At 34.8% G+C, this 20,238-nt stretch overlaps 1 protein-coding gene across 7 annotated transcripts; it reads right to left on the reverse strand.

Annotated features, from left to right (window-relative positions):
• Positions 1 to 448: 448 nt before the first annotated feature.
• LOC132274058 (probable inactive poly [ADP-ribose] polymerase SRO3) lies at positions 449 to 16,266 on the reverse strand. 7 transcript variants are annotated; one of them, XM_059775212.1, is made up of 9 exons: positions 15,128 to 16,266; positions 14,397 to 14,638; positions 14,178 to 14,317; positions 14,019 to 14,059; positions 8,509 to 8,666; positions 5,900 to 5,967; positions 4,028 to 4,104; positions 2,268 to 2,452; positions 449 to 811 (listed from the first exon to the last, which is right to left on the reverse strand). In XM_059775212.1, exons 1-5 carry the CDS (start codon positions 16,183 to 16,185, stop codon positions 8,657 to 8,659), a joined length of 1,491 nt encoding a protein of 496 aa, XP_059631195.1. In that variant the 5' UTR covers positions 16,186 to 16,266; the 3' UTR covers positions 449 to 811; positions 2,268 to 2,452; positions 4,028 to 4,104; positions 5,900 to 5,967; positions 8,509 to 8,656. The 7 variants fall into 7 exon arrangements, with proteins under 7 accessions (XP_059631195.1, XP_059631196.1, XP_059631194.1 ...); XM_059775213.1 differs by having other exon boundaries at positions 4,028 to 4,113; XM_059775211.1 differs by lacking the exon at positions 8,509 to 8,666.
• Positions 16,267 to 20,238: the final 3,972 nt, after the last annotated feature.

The following is a 20,238-nucleotide window of genomic DNA, read 5'->3' on the forward strand; positions in this document are numbered from 1 at the left end:
CCCCCCCCCCCCCCCCAACCCCAACCCCAACCCCAAAAAAAAAAAAAAAAAAGAAAGGAGAGAGAGAGAGAGAGAGAGAGAGAGAGAGGGAGGGAAAAAAAACTGTCATTGAATATAGTATTATCATGTTGTTCTCTTACAAGAATAAAAATAAGAAATGTACAAGTATAGTTGCAATCACATGACTGAACCAATTTTCTGAAGAAACCTAGCCATACAACACAAATTTTCAAAACAATCCAACAGCGTTTTTGTTAAGTCAATTTTTTGCTGGATTTACAAAATAATAGTAATACTGATAATAATAATTTTGCTCTCATCTGATCTTGCCTGAAATAGAATTGGATATCCATACATTGTCAAGGGCTCAAACTACCAGAAAGTATGCAGGCAATAAATATGCAAAACCTATAACACACGGTGAAAACTTTTAAGTGTAAAAGATTGGAAAAAAAAAAATCATGAAATGCGCATTACCAAATGATATGGCTATACAAATTTTCACAATCTTGGTACCACCATATATGTACAAAAAATACTGCTGATGCCACTTGCAGATGCATTCTCCAAGTGACTGAGTATGTCGAACTCTGACATTGATTAATTGACAACCATGTACATAAGCATGGTAACTTCGCTTTTTATAGATGTATATTATAGATTAACCTTTTCCATCACTTGCACATCCAAAGGGAGAACTAGATATAGAAAGCAACTGCAAAGCTTCTGAAGCAGCCCCATCCCATCGCTTAGAGTGGAGCATATACTCGTAGATCGTCTAAGGGAATTTTGGCTGGTGGAAAATTCACAACTGCAAAAAGAACATAAGAAATTTGCAGTTCTTCCTTTCCAATCTAGTTGGTACAAGTTTTTCCAGAATATTTGCAGTTACAACTAGAAAACTTAGTCTGGAAATGGAATGTAGAACCTGAATACAATCACACACACAAAAATAAATTTTCATACACAGCAACCTCTTTTGTTTAGTGCACTGTTCAATCAAAGGGTGTTGAGATAGATAGATCAGTTAACACATGACACTATCTGCAAAAATTGACTGCCTCCAAACTCAAACCGCTATTCTCTCACTTGGAATTCCAAATACGTAAACCTTTCCTCACTGTTCAGAGTCCAGACATGTCAAACAGACAACTGACGAAAGAACAGATTTAAACACCTAAAAAAAAGTTAGATGTTTGTTTAATATTCAGCTTTTAAAACTAAACATGTCAAGTGATTTTGTAATCACACACTTTTGACAACACAATTGGAATGTCACTTAAAAAAGGAAGTTCCATATAACAAGGGTCAAAATTTTAAGTGAAGGGAGCTTCACTTATCACTATGACTGAATACACTAAGTGAGAATTATTCAACTGGACAAAGGAACCTTATAAGAAATAAAAAAAATTTCATATACAATAAATTATAACACTTAAATTATGCTCCTAAAATTGTCATTTTATCAAACAATACCTAAAAGCATCTCTCTACAATGTCAGAAATTGTTGGATGCCCTCATCACCAACATGGATTATAACAGTTCTAGCCATCTTTCTCCACTTTCCAACCTCTTGTAAGTTATAAACAATGGAAACATGCAGTGATTTTTTACTTTCCTGCAATTGTGAACTATACTTTACCTTGCATGAACCAAATTTCTAAGATAACTTACAAAAATATTTCTCTTTCCGGTTTGAAGCTATAATTTTTTTTTTTTTCTTCTTTAATTTGAACTGGTAAATGCATTTCACAATCAACATATTTAACACACTAGGAGTCCATAAATGCTAAGACAATTCCATTTGCCAACAGATAATGGCAGAAAATATGGTTACAGAAGGCAAATAAAGTTTCAAATCAAATGCAACACAAAAGGACCATTTATTACCAATAAATGAACTTCACATTACAATAAAAAGAAGTACATGACCAGAAAATCCAGAGCCCACAACATCATCAGGAAGAACTAACTATTTGTATTAGCACAATATATGACATCGCATTGCATGTTATTTTTATACCAGCAGCTCAAGATTCACTTGATAGAAATGGATCATATCTCCCACACTCCCAGCCTTAATTTTTTGCAAAATTACTGAACATGAATCAACACAGCATAACATGCTTGGTCATTATTAGATCATAAAGCACTTAATCCTTAATGTCTCAAAATTGACATACATCAATCAAGATGAATTTAATAACTACTTGATAGAGAATAAGCATGCAGGACAGAAGTAGACACCAAAAATCACCCCTCTTACCGTCAGCCAAAGTCCCGTTCTGAGACAAACTGGTTTCCTCTGCCCTTCTCATCAAGGACAAACGACGAGGGGAGGGAGCTGCTAGCAACTGAAACAGAGAATCTGGTTTTTTTCTCCCGAGCCCCACACACTTGAACAGCTATCATATTTAAAAACTTCCGACAATAACTTTTTTCCTGAAGGACCTGATGGAAGACAATGATGGAATGAGATAAGTGTAAAGCCCTGACAAATGCTCCTTGACCCAGACAGAATTTCGATTTTCCTCTTGAATTAACTTTTGATGGAAGACAATGATGGAATGAGATATGTGTAAAGCCCTGAAAAATGCTCCTTGATCCAGACAGAATTTCGATTTTCCTCTTGAATTAACTTTTAAATGTCCTAGTAAATTCATTTCACATTCAATCCTTGCCCTTCCAATACATTTGGCTGATTAACCAAAATGATTAAAAGAAGATTCCTTAAAAAAAAAAAAAATCTTTATTTATCCAGTTAAGAAATGGTACTTTTTTACTTGCCCTTATAGAATTTAGATCCTGGGATGACATTCAAATGCAACAAGTGTATGAAAATATGTTACACCTTCAAGAACTATAAGTCACACTGATTGTGATTGGTACACATGAGTTAATTCATCCAACTAACACAGGTAATATAAAAATAATATGAAGGGTCATTTTTTATAAAAAAAAACTTTTCATTGAAAAAAATATGAGTGCCAATCCAATCATTGCTTTAAACTTCCATAAATTTCCAGCAATTGTACCAATGAAACGCAAATTAACTTCAAGAAATAATTTAGATTAAAACAATACGTAAATTGGAAATTTAAAAGCCGGCCTCACTAGAAGATGTTCTAGTTTTATAATTCACAACCCAAAAAGGGAGAATGCGAGAAGACACAAAATATAGTTATGAACATCAACTTATTGATCTTCCATTTTATCCATCTTACATGGACATGAGTACGTGAGCAAGTTGCTAGCATGTGTCTAAGTATAGGATTTTATCAAATCTCCAAACCTAAAGGACACAGGGAGATGGGTAAATATTCATGTTAACAACATTTCTCCCTTATTTTATAGAGTAAATAATACTTGGACTCGTTTAAAGCAACAATGTAACAGAATGATGATGTACAATTCTACAATAAACTTGAGTTATTCTAGATTCATGTCCAACCATACATGTTGGACACATGTTCCCAACAGAAAATAGAAAGAATGCATACAACAGAGGGCAACGATCCAAGGTCCTTGACTATACTACATGTGAATATTGAGTTAAAAAAATACTGTTATGAACATCAACTTATCAATCTTCCATTTTATCTATGTTACATGGACTTACTACGTCTTGCCAGGTACAAAAAAGTGTCCAAGTGTCGGGTTTATCAAATCTGCAAACCTAAGGACACGGTGAGATGGCTGAATATTCATATTTTTTTGTAATTTAGTCTATAACCAATAATGTAATGGAATGATATGTTAAAATTGAACCAATTATATATTAAAATTGAATTATTGTAGATTCCAAACATATGTCTTGGACAAATATCCCATACCCTAGCCCGATATGGGTACTTCAGGCATTTTTAAAGAGTCCGTGTAATATAGCATTTTATAAATAATGGATATACATTAAAAGCCATTGAATCAGACAACAGTTGAGAAAGACATAAAATGAAAACATTTTGAAAGAAAAATTAGCTAAAAATAAGCCGAGAAAGCAGTTAAAGAGGCTAACTTCTAACATACCATTTCTGTGCTGTCAATTACAATAGTTGTATGTGAGCTTCTACTCATACAATTTTCCTTCTCTTGCTCTTCAAAAGCTGTGTCTTCTACTCCAGTCATTAAATGTACTCATAAACAAAAAGATAAACAAGAGGTTTGACAATGGTGCAAACATATAAAATAAAAATTAAAAAAAAAAAAAAAAAACAGTGGTCCAATAAAGACGATTTAGATATATCTAGCAAGCACATGGCCATCTGCCTTCAAAAATGCTCTAATAAGAATATAACCATCAGGATTCAGGAGTCAAGTAAAAGAACCAACATGTAGCCGGCAATAATACTGTCAAGTTCTCTTGTTGTCATCTTCTTACAACCATAGTTTCCTTTCTTCAAACTTCCCCATATACTCAAACAGAGATTCAAACTTCTTAATACAAATCTCTTTCTTCAAATTTTACAATTCCAATACAATTATAAGAAATGACATGACCACAAAACATAAAATATTGCATTATACAATGTAAATTTAATTTGAAATAGATCTAGGTGTATAAACTCAAAACAGCAACCAAAGAACACGAGTGTAGCTCCATCTGAAATTTATCAAGCTAAGAATATGGCATACCCCAAGCTCAAAACACTTCACATAATTAAAAGGTCACCACCATCGTCGATCTTATGAATGCAGGGTGGGGGTGCTAGGAAAGTGGGACTGGATAAGAACCTTAACTTCTAGCATGTCAAAATCTACACGTTTTATCCAATTGTCCAATGAGTCAATCATGCATCCTTTGGGATGCCTCAACACATCAAGTGCAAATATGGAAATTAATAATTGAAAATATATACTCCCTCTGTCCCAAATTAAATGTCCACCTTTCCATTTTTCGCTGTCCCAAAATAAATGTCTCATTTGAAAAGTCAAAAGTACAATTTTTTTTTGTAAAATTACCAATTTAACCTTCTTGCATTAAACTTATAAAAAATAAACCATCACAGTCTGTGACCCACTATGGACAAATTTGGTAACTCATTCACTACCAATACAATAAAAAAATATTAAAACCCATCCTCTTAAAAAGTTAGATTCCCAAAAAGGGACGTTTAATTTGGGACGGAGGGAGTATATATTTTGTTGAAAAATATGAAAATTGAAGAGAGAACTTAAACATGAACAACACAACGATATAACATGGTTCGGCTACTATGGCCAAATAGTGCATCCACTGCACACAAAACCCTAAGGACTACATCACTTTAATTATATTCTCTCTTAATTTTTGTATATAATGATCACCTCTATTTATAGGTGAAAAAATACAAACATGTGATAAATATGATATCAGAAAGATTCCTAAAATCACTCCCATGAGTCACTCATATCAATATTCTGTCAAGGAGTGATTTAAGGGCTTTAATCACTCCTATAATGATATTCTCCATCAGTTTTCAAGCATAAGCTTATCAAATATCATCAAGTGTAGACAGGAGAGCTCACTTGTATACATGTAACTCTTTGTGCTAAGTTCTTTTACTAACCCAAAACATTGAATTACTTGTGTATTGCGCAAATACACAAACGGAAAAATAAAAGGAAAGGAAAGCCTTGAAAAACTAAACAATTTGTTGGATTACAATAACAAGACTTTAGAGACACTCCCTATATTGTCAGACGATTTCTGAAAGAGAAAGAAAAATAAAATAATAATATCCTGGATTTCACAAAGCATTTATGTTCCATATATAAGGAAATCAACAACCAACCGAAGAAAGAACTAAAAGATAAAATAAATAAATAAAAATAAAGAGAGAGAGATAGAGAGAGGGAAAATAATATCTTATTTCAATCATCTTCATTCTATGAGAATTACATGGTTGCAAGAACACTGACCGTATATGGTTTTTGGATGTACACATTATGCTTGTTTAGCTTCACCAGAATGCTTTGAGGAAATTATTCTGAAAGAATGTAAATGTACCATAACAAAAATGTATTATATTGGTGCTCCATTCCACAAATAAAATGAAATAGAATTCTCAATTTATACAATTTCCAGGCAATAAATTTCTTTCAGGAACAATAAACATGATGATTCCTCACCAAATTCCCAAACATCATTTGCTGTCCTGCAATGGAATCATCAATATTCTCTTTATCATGCCTTACTTCTCAGCATCACTAATAAACAAACCATGATTACTCTTATAAACCTACGGCTTGAAATAAAAAATTGTCCACCAATTCCTAAAAGCATAGATACCACATCTAGTGGGAGGGAGGAGGAGAAAAAAAAAAAAAAAAAGGGAAAAAAACTGAACCATACCATACTGAATAGCTGATAGCACAGCAACAACAAAAATAAAAATAAATAAACAAACAAACAAGCAAACAAACCATATAGCAGCTTAACATTTTTCTTATTGTTATGCAAGTTAGATTGATATTCCTTGTATGGAAATATCATCTCTAACTTCATAACAATTAACGCTGCCAACAGAAATTTTCACTACCAATTCACCCATCCTTAGCAAGGACCAACTCAACGGTTCCGGAGGTATATTGGTCTACTCTGGACATGTCTAAATTATCTCAAGCACCATCCGATATTTTCTCTCCTAAAATGGGAAGCTCACTTTTTAATTTTGTCTAATAATCTTCCATTAATATAACCATTATCTTTTCTTCTAAATTATCGAGAGAACATGTTCTATTCCAACCCACCCAACATGCATGAACATTTATGAAAATTCTATTAAAATTTCCTTAGTTCGATTGGATCAAGGATCATATATAGCTTCGGAAACACACATCCTATCTACGCACCTAGCAAGAATTCCTCGAACAGTCTTTATCCTGATACTTCCCTGAATACATTTACTGAAGCATAGCACAACTCACATCCATCCATTCTCACAAATTCATCATACTGAGACCATCTATTTTACCATCTTTCAACCTCCTCTTCTGGACTTACTACAACACACATCCTGTAAAATCTAGGATTATATTCCCCTCCTTAGCCTCATATATCTTCATCCATTCATTTTATAACTACATACTAAAAGTTGCCACGTCAATACATATTTTACTAAAAATGCCTTTCAAGTACCAAGCTAGTACGCATGAATACTATTGACATTGGGACCTTGCAAATATGTTTTACTATATTAATCACTGATTACTAATTATTCTACGAACACTAATGTCTTAAATTAAAGTTCAACACAGCTTCGTACGAGATCACCACAACTGCGGCTACATGAAAACTATTTTGAACACAAGGGTCACAATATAGTATCAAGCTCCAATGTCAGTATACCCGCATATAGGCTTTGACAATTGAATCTCTATTATTTAACACAAGTAATTCATTCGAGCAAGTGCTTGGACCTCATACATGGCCACAATATAATAAGAACTTTCCGTACTACATCATGATACACAATCAACCATGATTCGTAAACTGATGCACAACTGATTTGCATTACCCCCTCAACACAGTAATGACACAACTCTACCGCACAACCAACAATATGTGGTTTGGCTAACATTAAGTGATGCATCAAAATAATCCCCCATGGAGCCTACCATACTTTTATCCAACTTTTGGAGATAATGGATGACATATGACAAATGACATGGCAACCCTATTTTCAACCACGTCTCAATTACGAAAGCACCACCTCAACTATGAGCCCTTAATAGATGCAGAGATCGCATTAAATTGGTATGGAACTTCAAATAGAACTTGCCAGATACAATTTAGGTGCCCCTATAGCTGCCCCTGCAGCCTATAAAGCATACCCTAGTATTGGTGCACACTTTGTCCTTAACCAGTAAGATAAGCCCAACTGCACGTGGAAGTATCTTACAAGATGATAGAGAGGTGAGCATTAATGAACAAAGTCACAAACCAGACCAGACCATCACGTCAGAATGCAAACTGCCTCATTTGCCTTGGGCAATAAATAGCACATCCCACTACATAAAAGCCATCTGAAAACCCAAAAAAATAAAGACCCCCTAAAACCGCGAGGCTCTGCCCCTATCAAGTCTAAGGTGCTCTAGTACTGCCCAATCTCTCTCTCTCTCTCTCTCTCTCAAGTGAGCCTCAGTCTTCACCCTAACTATATTACTTTATTTTCCTAAATACATGTAATATCAGTCATGAACCTCTAAGAACTCACAAGTACCAAGTTTGTAATATCACTAGTTGAATAAAAAAAATTCCAAGTATAATTATATGTGTAATAATCAGGCTCCAATTTTGGAAAGAGGATAACATAAACAAATGGGTGAATTGGTAAAAAGGGGAAAATGAAGCAAAAGAAAGCTTTTGAATAGTTTTACTTACTTGACATGATAGAAGTGAAAAATTGCATTTACTATATGCAGCTTATCATCATACCATTTAATACATTTATCATCATAAATTGCATTAGAACCATGGTTTAGAGAGACAATCGAATCTTTTTGTATTGGCTATGTCTAATACTCACCAATGTATTCAGAAGAACTGGAATCACATCAGACTTTTCCAAGCCTCTTCCGCCTCGGCTGAGTTAGCACACGATAATAGTGTGTTCCATGACCGTCATTATGTAACACCCAATACATCAAGTGTCCACCACGATCATGTCTAAGGCCTCATCTGCGACTTAAAACCATGATAAGAAATATGGCATAAGTTGACAATACAATTTTTTTCCCACGTCTTTCAGTCAACCACACCATATCAAATATGCCCCATGGCAATCAATTTCACTTCAATTTTAATTATCTAAGAAATTTCACTCGTCCAAATGCACAAGTCATTTTCCTTAATTGGTTGAACTTTCAATTCAACTAAACCAAAACATTACCTAATTATTTTAGGTCCACTAGATTAATCATGTTTTGCCAACCACTCTATGTTAGGCCATAGCCTCAATTCCGTGCCAGAGGATATGCTAAATAACAAAAGGTTTTGCATTTCTTAAAACACTTTTAGTTCAAGTTTTGCACTTTTTCACTCAAATTACATAAAATAATTGTTACAATATAAGATATGTAACATATGTTACAGGAAACATATGGTACATTTTAGTAACTCATGCAAATAAAGAACGGTGCCTTGAAAAGTGTCTTATTGTTTAATGAAGTTCACCCTTGTTTTTATAAATGTGTGTGAATGTGTGTGTGTGTGTGTGTGTGTATTAATTCATGTTTGTAACTACTTGCTGATAGCTTAGGGAATAGGTATAAGTGGTATTAATGCTGTGTGGGAATTCTAAAAGCAGGAGTCATTAGAAGTAATATTATAAAATGGACAACCCTCTCTATGGTAACAAGTCTTGCCTAATATGATTTTTTTTTCGATAACCGGAGTGTCCGGGGCTTTGCCCCAACTAATAATTTTGAGATATTTTTAGTTTATAAATTGCCCTTGATTTTTCTTTGGTAATCTCTGTTTCTTATTTCCATTTGTTACAAGTGGTATCAGATTTGAGATTATTGTGAATCAACAGCTGTGCAAGGAAGCAATATAGCTAACAAGAGAAGACTTTGAAAATCTACATCATCAAATTTTGCGACTGAGAACTATTGTAGAACAATCTGGAGTAATTTCAAACAAAGGCATATCAGACTTAATGGGGAAAAAAAATGTCAAAATTAGGTCAAGCAGCTTTCTGGAAAAAGATTTCAGTGCTATATGCACTTACACAGTATAGAAGTGCAAAATTGGAGTGTTACCACATCATTTAAACTGGAAAAAAGCACAAGGACAACAATGGTGAAATGCACCATAGAACCTGAATATTGGTCCTGCACATGCAAAGGTCCAGGATGGAGTCTGCCAAGTGTTTTAGACAGTCACATCATCAATGGAAAACAACATTTGATTAAGGACAATCTTGGGAATTATGTTGATGCTAACTAAAACTTTAATGAATCTATCAGATATGTAGGCAAAGGAATTGAGATCTTGGGGTAAATTCTACTTACTCGCTTCCACAACTTGACAACAGGGGGGGGAATAAAAATATTGAGTAATTAGGTTTATTTACGTGAGGATAGACGAAATTCAAGTAAGGTAATCAAATCAAAAGATGCAACAATTAAAGTTCAATCGAGCAGTAGTGAATCTGAGATTGAAGAGGTAAAATGGGCAATTAAGGAGAAAGAAGAAAATTTTGAGGAAGCAATCAAAAATTTGTTAAAAGCTGAAGCAATCGTCCCTATTCAACCTGCGTATCATGGATATAAGAGTAATAAATCTGATTCTACAAAGTCTAGTCAAGGTCAGCTTCTTGGTGTGATGAACACAAAATTTGACTCCAGAGTAATAGAAACTTTGGAGCTTACATTGGACGGCAAACAAATAGGTGGAAATTTTGAAGATACTATTACTGAATTTCCAATCATAAGAGGCATATTAGGCGGAAAAGCATATTTTGTTTGCTTAAATTAATAGGTTAGAAATGAACGTCTTCATTAATGGAGTTGACAAATCATCAATTCCATGTTCTGATTTTGGGATAAATTCTTGGAACGAGATACAGCTAGGCGTTGTTTTAATGCAAAAATAAAGTTAATTCACATCTTGATTCATGATATGTGTTCAAGCAAGTTTTGGAAATCTAAGTTTATAGAAAGAGCTCGGGAAGTTACTGCAAAGGAGCTCTTTGTTGGCCATATAAGATAATTGTGTTATGTTCGAATACGGAAAAGAATAAAGAAGAGATGGAAGGTCTTATTCGGCTTTTAATAGATCACGGTAATTTTATTTCAAACTCGAGGGCAAGTTTTCTTCAAGGAGGACAGATTTTGGCAAATAAAGAATGGTGCCTTAAAAGTGTTTTGTTCTTTAGTGAAGAAATAGTTCATTCTCATTTCTAATAAAAAAAAGTATTAATTAAGGTCCGGAACGGCGTGATAGCTTAGGGAAGTGGTAGAAGTGCTATTAATGTTGGTGGGGGGGGGGGGGGGGGGGGGGGATTAACTTATCAAAAAAAAAAAAAAAATGCTGGTGTGTGTGTGTGTGTGTTGGGGAGGGAGGGGGGAGTCCTTAGAAGTTACAGTATATTATAAAATTGACAGCCATCTCTTCGGTAAGAAGTCTTTATGAATATACTTCAGAGTTCTGAGATATTATCATATTATTACCTTTTTCTCATACTTCCACATTTTTCTTTAGAAATTGTTAGAATATAATATATGTTGGGGCTGCTCATATGGAATTAGTTTTCTACACGGGGCATTTTAGTCTTTCTCCTTATCTTTGTATTCATGCGCATGTATATATATACATATATATAAGATATGAGGGTGAATTTGAGAGACTAGGCTCCCTCGCCCCAATCCCCCAAATCTCTCTCTTCTTCTTCAATAACCTAACCCTAATCTCTTCAAAAATCTAAGTTCCGACATTGTCGGGAATAATTCTAGTCATCTTACTGTTGTAAGTGGGACTGGAATAATTCAAGTTATCTTACTGATGCAAGTGGGCTGTTTGTTCTTCTTTCTTTTTTTTTGATAAGTAATAATCGATTAAAGAGGAGGGGAATTCGTCCCTTAAACAAAAGTGGAACCGGGATCTAAGGACCCAAAAAATCCAAAAAATTAACTAAGTCATCGGAAGAGGAGCAAGAACTCCCCTTCACATAACTAAAGATAGAGCGAATAATATGAAATTTCAGCGTAGCCAAGGACGACTCCTTCCTTTCAAACATTCTGCTATTCCTCTCCTTCCAAATGCACCACCAAATAATCGCGTACACTGCTTCTCACGCGGCATCCCCTCCATGCGTTAATCAGACCCTAGAAGATCAAGGTATTACCCAATAGAGACTGGACGAGTAAGCCAGCCGTCACTCTCCTCCCCAAAACGACATGAAACAAGCCTTCTCCAAGGGCGATGCCTTTCCCTGCCGAATCTCCATAACCATTTGCCCAAGAGAGCTTGATTAAAGGGAAACCACCTCCGGATACCCAGACCACCCGACTTCATGGGCTTGCAAACTTGCTCCCATCTGACGAGATGATACTTAAACTCTTCGCCCCTTCCGCCCTAGAGGAAATCCCTTTGGATCTTTTCAATCCTTTCGGCAACCGAGCATGGAATTTGGAACACAGATAAAAAAATAAGTAGGAAGGCTCGAGAGAGTGCTCTTTTTGAGAGCAACCCCCCCCCCCCCCCCCCCCCCCCCCCGGCGGCCCCAGACAGATATTGCTTCTTCCACCCTGCCAATCTCTCCTAGAAAAGACCCCCAAAGGCAAACCCAAATAAGGAATAGGGGAAGAGCTCACCCTACACCCAAGAACTGCAGCTAAGGAGGAAATATCCTGAACATCCCCAACCGGGACAAGCACGCTCTTAGCCACATTAACCTTCAGCCCAGAAACCGCCTAAAAACGGACCAGAATGCACCTCAGATATCTAAGTTGAGACACAGCAACATCACAAAAGACCAAGGTATCATCCACGAACAGTAAATAAGAGATCTCCAACTGATGAGCTAGATCTATGCCCACTCTAAAGCCCTTGATAAGACCGAGATCCTCTGCCCTCCTCATAAGTATGCTCAAGCCCTCCATTACGACGAGAAAAAGAAAAGACGACAAGGGATCTCCCTGTCTCAAACACCGAGAACACTCGAAGAAACCAGCAGGAGACCCATTCACGAGAACAGAGAACTTTACAGATGAAAGACATGTCTCTCTCCATTTCCTCCATCTACTTCCAAACCCCATTCTCTGAAGTAAGTACAGCAGGAAATTCCAATTAACATGATAATAAGCTTTTTCAAAGTCAAGTTTGCATAAAACTCCAGGTATACCACTTCGCAATCTGGAATCCACACATTCGCCTGCAATAAGAACTGAGTCTAGGATCTGCCGTCCTCTGACAAAAGCATTCTGGGAATCCGAAATAATCCCATCCATGACATCCCTCATCCTAAGAGCAAGAATCTTGGCAATGAAAGAGGCATTTAATGACTTCTCGAAGACGCCTTTAGAATGAAACTCCTAGAAGGGACCCATCACCTCATTTCTCACCACCTCCCAACTTTCCAACAGAAATTGCATAGTAAACCCATCTGGCCCCGAAGCTTTGTCACCATTGCAACTCAACAAAGCCTTTAGCACTTCCTCTTCGGAAAAAGGGATCTCAAGACCATCTTTGTCCAACTCAAAAATAGCCTCAAAATGTTTCTTCTTTATGTCTGTGTAGTGACTCTTCATACGAAACGTATGAAAGGATTTACCCATTGCACTTGGTTAATATGCATGGTTTGCTATTTATATTAAATTCGTTTTGGTTATTTCATTACTGTAAGTAAGAACTATTTAACGAGGAGAAGATAGAGTTTTGTGGGCACCCAACAGAGGAGCATTCACTAATACCAATTAGTTAACTAATTAAAATGAGAGTCCATATTATCCTTGCATTATCAACAAAAAAAATTGAAATAATATCCTTGCACATCATATATGAAAAAAAAAAAAAAAAAAAGGTAAAAATTCATCAATAGCAAGCCAAATATATCTTATGACTTTCACAGCCAAATATATCATATAACTTTCACATCTTATGCATGCAATGACTGTGACCCTTGCTTGTGCCACCCACTTACACGCACGCTGCAAAAACACACACACCAGGAAAACACACACGGAGAGAATCCAACTTGATCTTATATCAAGTTAACACTAAAATCATTAAGGCAAGTACTTCATATCATTAACAATGACAACTTTCCAAATGAACTTGAAGGTTAGTTACATGTAAGATGAAGATAAAAAAGAAAGAAAAAAACTACAACAAAAAAAAAAAAATGCCTATAACACTTTCCTTTTAAATCTTTTTGTGAGGTAACATTACGTTTGATTGTATAAATGGATAATCCATAATGAGACTCGTTTCTAAATTGTAAACGCTTCATACAGAAACAAAAACTTGATAAACCTCATTCAGCCACGAATTTCTTGAATAGTCGAAAGGAGCATCTCATCCCCAACTACTGACCTCAACAGTTTTATGAATGTGCCTTTGGCCAGTTTTCCATCCTGACATAACACACAGAGAAGCACAGTTACTTCAAACTTGGTTTTTCTGGCTCACTTTTTATGTTCAATAAATTTGGAAGAAGCAAATACTTTCAATTGGAACAGTAGAGAAATTTACCTTGTAAGTGCTGCACAAAATTCGAAGTTCATTAAGTTTTGAGGGAGGGAGGAAATTCCTCAATTTGGAAAACAATGTGACAATCGATGCATCCGACCCATTTGGAACAGACTTCACAAGAGATGATCCATTCAATAGACCTGCAAGATGACAACAAAATTCTAGTTAGCAGAACTAAAAAGAAGGATATATTAAATAACCAAATAAAACCATACATACCCAATGCTTGATCAGAAGATTTGTAGCTCACAACGCACTCGGGAAGAATGTGACTGTTCATATTGGCACACCACACAACATACCATTTGGGATTCTGAAGATCATCCACACCAGTATCAAAATCCTCACTGGAAGGATAAAGCTGTCTCGATCCTGCCTCAACTTTTTCACATTTGCCCAGTATAACACGACACAAAATAACATGTTTTTCGCCATTATCATCAGCCTCCGATAACAATGCACTGAAACCCAATTCAACCATCAGTCATTGCCTGAAACTAGAAACCACTATTGCCAAACAAGTAAATGATACACAAATGTCTATTATCAATGAAGTCATAAAGATGTAGTGTTAAAAATTGGAAGGAAATTGACCGGATAACCATGATTGGTGGAGGATTTTGCTCCACAATTATATAAAAGAACATTTATATATTTCAACACTCCCTGAAAGATGAAGAAACGCCTTGAAAGATGATGAAAAGGTGTCCGGAACAAAGCCGGAACAACCCCAGGAAAAGCCGGAACAACAATGTGAAGAATATGCTCCATGATAATAATTTAAATACTCCATGATAATAATTTAAATACTTCCCCTCAAATTCTAGATGGGATTACAAGAACAACTTGGCTCTGATACCATGTAAATATTGGAAGGAAATTGACCTTGCCATGATTGGGGAGGATTTTGCTCCATAATTATATAAAAATATTTACATATTTCAACATACCTCATCTGCGGGGATCGAACAGGAGACAAGTAGATACCAACCCCATGATCTCCAGGACCAGGAACCTTGTTAGGCACCCCAAACCCATGAGTAAAAATGCTAGCCACGCCTTTCGCCGACGTCCCATGCCAAGCATATGACATATGGGACTCTCCCCTAGCAGCCTTGGTAAGCTCCATCTGCTTCTGGAAAACTTCATATCGAGCTCTATCAAATGGACCTGTTCTCGTATACTGATGTATTGAAGTGATTGTAGCACCAGGTTCCACATTACCAATCCCAGATAGAAATAAATTCTTCACAATTGAATATGCGTTCTGCCCTTCTTTCAACAGTTTGGCCTTCGGCCACCTAGGGGATTCCAATTCCGACGTCAAAAGCCGCTGCTTCTTCAATCCATCCCCTTGTCCACTCGAACAACTTCCCACCGCTTTCTCTTCTCCTCTGAATTCAGACTCCACCGCCTCTCTGTTCCTCTTACTCGAATTCCAACCCTCTCCAATTCGTATCTCGATCTCAATTTTCGGATTTTCAGTGGCCAAGTTCGCTGCAACATTCACAATTTCAATCTCTTGATTTCCAGAACTATCCGCGAATTCTTGACCGCCATCGACGAACTCTTTCGGGAAGAAACAATTGCCGTCCACATCCATCCAAGCGATGGACCTCTGACAACCGCCAGCGCAATCAATCTGCAACATCCGATAGAAATCAAACAGGAATTGAATGCCTCCAATTCCAACATCCACCACTGGCTTGCCCTCCAAGAAACCCGATTGAAGAGAACCAAACACTTCGCTCGAGAAATCAGACCACGATCCATCTCTGTAGGACATGAATCGAGTCGGCGGTCCACTTCGCTTGAAATTCGAGTGATTCTGAACCAAGAAACGAGTATAACAACAATCATGTCCACCGCCAAAGCAATTGTTGCGGTTTGGTAACGCCGAAGACGACGAGGATGATGATGATTTCGGAGGAACCCTAACCCTAATTTTGTCTACAATGCTCCTCTCGACTTGGTTATGATTCAGCATCTCCATCGTATTCGAATCCATGATCTCTGTATATTGCTATACAACGAGAAGCTCTCAACGGTTTGTGTATCAATCGATCAAGAACTTCTGGAATCGAACTTCGTTTACCGCCTATATATATATATACAGGATGATTCCTGTATATCTTCGTATCAGTGAATTTACTAGTTAATCCTTGTCCTAGTCGGCAACGGCTAATGATTAAGGATATTTTAGTAATTAATGAAATAACGTTGGGTCAATTGGCGTGACCTGATGGGTAGATTCTGACGTGTGGAACTGCTTACTTGACTTGTTCGTTAAGTAAGTCCGTATTTTCTCAAAGATGCTATCGTGCGGTTGAACTCAGGATTTTTGTTATGAGCTCTGTTTTAAAATAGCCCTCCGGTTTTGGCAAATTAACTGTTTAGTATTTATTACTTTGATATCCCCTAAATTTGTTTGCCAATTGCACAAAGATATTTTGAGTGTAAAAGGTCAATAATGCCTTTATATTATAATAATTTATTATATTACAAATATTTGTTAATATGAAAATCCACTTGACTTATGTGTAATTTACCCAAATTTCAAGAGAGATTAGTGTAATTTACCCTATTATCTCTTCAAACAAGGGAAGGGCAAAATTGTCATTTAATAAATTTTGGTCAACAAATTTGCAGGAATGAAAATGTTTAAGTGTTGTTAAGCACTCACCCTAAACACAAAGGAGAAGTGAAGGTAATATAGGCCGAACTATCTATCTGTGTGTAATATGCCTAAACTTTACCCTAAATAATACACAAATTATGTCAGCATATAACCATTATTAAAAATATCTCACGCTTAAAAAAACAAAATAAATACGGTATAAAAATAAAATTCAAAATAGTAGTTTAATTTGATCGAGTGAAGCCTATAAAAAATATATATAAATCTCTCTTTCGAGTTCAAATTATATTAGGAGCAATATTGTGAGTATGTGTAAGTTTATTTGAATATTAGGAAAGATATATATATAATTATCATAAATTCTTATTATCCAAATTTTACACTAATAAGTTTATAAAAAGGATTATATAATCAAATATATATATATATATATTAGGAAAGATATATATATAATTATCATAAATTCTTATTATCCAAATTTTACACTAATAAGTTTATAAAAAGGATTATATAATCAAATATATATATATATATATATTATATATATATATATATTTGATTATATAATCCTTTTTATAAACTTATTAGTGTAAAATTTGGATAATAAGAATTTATGATAATTATCATGAAACTTGCACATATACCTCATGATAGCATTACCGTTTCTTAATGACGGCTTGTGGGCTGGACTTTGCCTTTTCGGGTTTACTTCGGCCCAAAGAAAATTGGCAAACATATGCATACTTTGAGTATTTGAAAAAAAAGTCTACCTTTTGACTTTATTCTTTTTATTATTATTATTTGAGGAACAAAACAACTTTTGGTGCAACTTTGTGGATTCTGATTTCTAGAGGCCTTTATTTTTTATTGACTTAAACAACTCAAAGGAATGGGCTAAAGAGCCTCAATAATCTCATTATTTGGTATAAAAATCTGAAAATATGGGGAACCTTTGGCTTTTTCTTTGTTCTATATGCTTTTGAAAAACACTAAAGCACATGTCCCCATTTTCAATTATCACAGTTTTTTAATTCTTATGGTCTAGGTTTTTTTACACTCCTATATATATTTTTTATTTTTTGTGTTTTGGTTGTCGTAAAGTATTTATAAAGAAAAAAAATTAAAATATAACAAAATTAACTTATTGATTAATTTTTTTGTCAAGTTATTTTACACTCCCCGCTCAATGGACTCGATCTATACCTTTGTCAAATACTAAAAAATAAAAACTAAAAAAAATAAAATAGTGTACCTATAAGAGAAAAATATTTTTCAGGCGGAGCCTATGTAAAATATTTTACGTTGAAACAGAGCCTATGTAAAAAAAAAAATTGCCAAAACAAAGACAACACTGAGAGGAGGGCACATTATAAATTTATATGGAAATGATAACCATCTTTATCAATATTGTACAAATTAATTATATTAAGTTGATCCAGCTATGGAAACTTGTTGTATCATTTGGAATGGTACGATTTTGGGTGCTCAATGCTCCATACCCATTTTATAAGATCTTTGTTCAATTTAAGTCGTGGTTCATCATCATTTTTATCTTTGTTTTAATTGTATTTTTTAATAGATAATACTTGGGTCCTTTATTTGGAGGATAAAGTTCATCCTCCAAGCTAATGTGATCCAATACAATTTACACAAGTGTTTAAAATTTTAAATTTTTTAAAAATAATCATTACTTATTTTCTTACTGGTTAAACACAATCCTACTATTGTTTCTATACCCAAATTAAAAAATTACTAAATTTATTTAAAGAATGTACTATATCAAGTGTTAAATAGGGAAAGAATATGAATTTGATGTTAACCTATATTTGAATAGAGGTTTTTTAGTATATTTATTTCTTAGTCAGAGTTAATTTTTCTTGTAAATTTATTTTTTGTCAGAATTAGATTTATCTTTTCCATCCCTCTCAAGTTCCCACCACCTTCAATTGATATGGTTAAGGGTTGAATTTTTTTTTTCCTCTCTCTCATTGGTAGAAAATATAAAAAAGAAAGATTAAAAGTTTGTGAATATTACAAATTCTAATTGGTGCAATTTTGTGTCAATGAGTTTCTATTGGTTTGTATATTGTTTTATATATTGAATAAAAGTTGAGTGTTTTTAGTGTTTGATTGATGTAAATAGACTATGATTTCAAATTGAGGTTGGGTATGGAAATTTATGAAGGAAAAGAGAGAGAGAGAGACGGGGAAGGAAGAGAAAATGGATTCTAAAAATTTAAATAAATAAATAAATAAAAATTGAGTTTAACCGGTAAGAAGTTGGACAATTATTATTATTAAAAATTTTAAAAGTTGAGTGTTTGATTGATGTAGATAGACTAAGATTTCAGATTGAAGTTGGGTATGGAATTTGTGAGGGGAGGGGGGGGGGAGGGGGGAACTTATAAACAGTAAAAGAAAACAAAATATTGGATTTGACCAATAAGAAGTTGGATAATAATCATTATTTTTTTTTAAAAAATTTGGACATGTGTCTAAATTGTATTGGGCCACATCAGTTAGGATAATGAACTATCCTCTCATGGGAGGACCCAAGTATTATCCTTTTTGCATTTACCAATTAATTTTCGACAAGTTATTTTACAGGCACTGTTCTGTTCGATGAACTCAACTTAGCCATTTGCTAAAAAAAAAAAAAAAAAAAAAATTACATATATATTTTACTTAAAAAAGTAAAATCTTTTTTGATAAAAATATTTTATGTCTGGAGCCTAATTTTTTTTTATGAGATTACTGTAAAAAATTTATTTCATTTTCTTTAGATTTCTTCCTTGTTAAGCATCTTCTTTACTGATTGGCGTGATTGCATGCTTCTTGTTTGGTCCGAGTAGCTTAAGAAAGAAAAAACAAATAAGTGGCTTTATCCAATTTAGGTTAGAAAGTCAAATCATGCTCCATCATTTTCAAAAATAAAATTTAGTTGATACTTTATAATAACGTTCGCACTCAAATTGAACATTTGCTTCCAAGAAAGGTGGCAATGGACCATATTGGGCCTAAGTAGAAAAGTGGGAAGATGCAATGGCCGAACATTAGACAAAGGGTATGTCTGTCATTTACAAACCGACCCTAATTAATAAAACCTCATGACCAATTTAGTAACTTTCAAATACAGGGAGGCCTGTGGCCTTGTTAAGTCCAATCTGTCCGAGACAACTATACTTGAGTGTTTGACAGTACGAATCAAGTTGTCATGTCAACCATGCGGCTCCAAGCCATCACGTCCCCAACCGTCCTATTTGTGTCAGCCTTCGCCTTAATTTACAAAGATGATGATATTGGTCACTATTATTCTGTCGAATAAAGTCAATAAAAATTAATAGGTACGTATCGCACATAAAAAAATATATATATATCGCATATCGAACTACACACCGTAAAAAAATTCTTGTTATTACCAAC

Source organism: Cornus florida, unplaced genomic scaffold (assembly GCF_030987335.1).
Source record: "Cornus florida cultivar Cherokee Brave unplaced genomic scaffold, ASM3098733v1 CherokeeBrave_3.0.0_Hap2_Chr09, whole genome shotgun sequence".
Taxonomy (NCBI): domain Eukaryota; kingdom Viridiplantae; phylum Streptophyta; class Magnoliopsida; order Cornales; family Cornaceae; genus Cornus; species Cornus florida.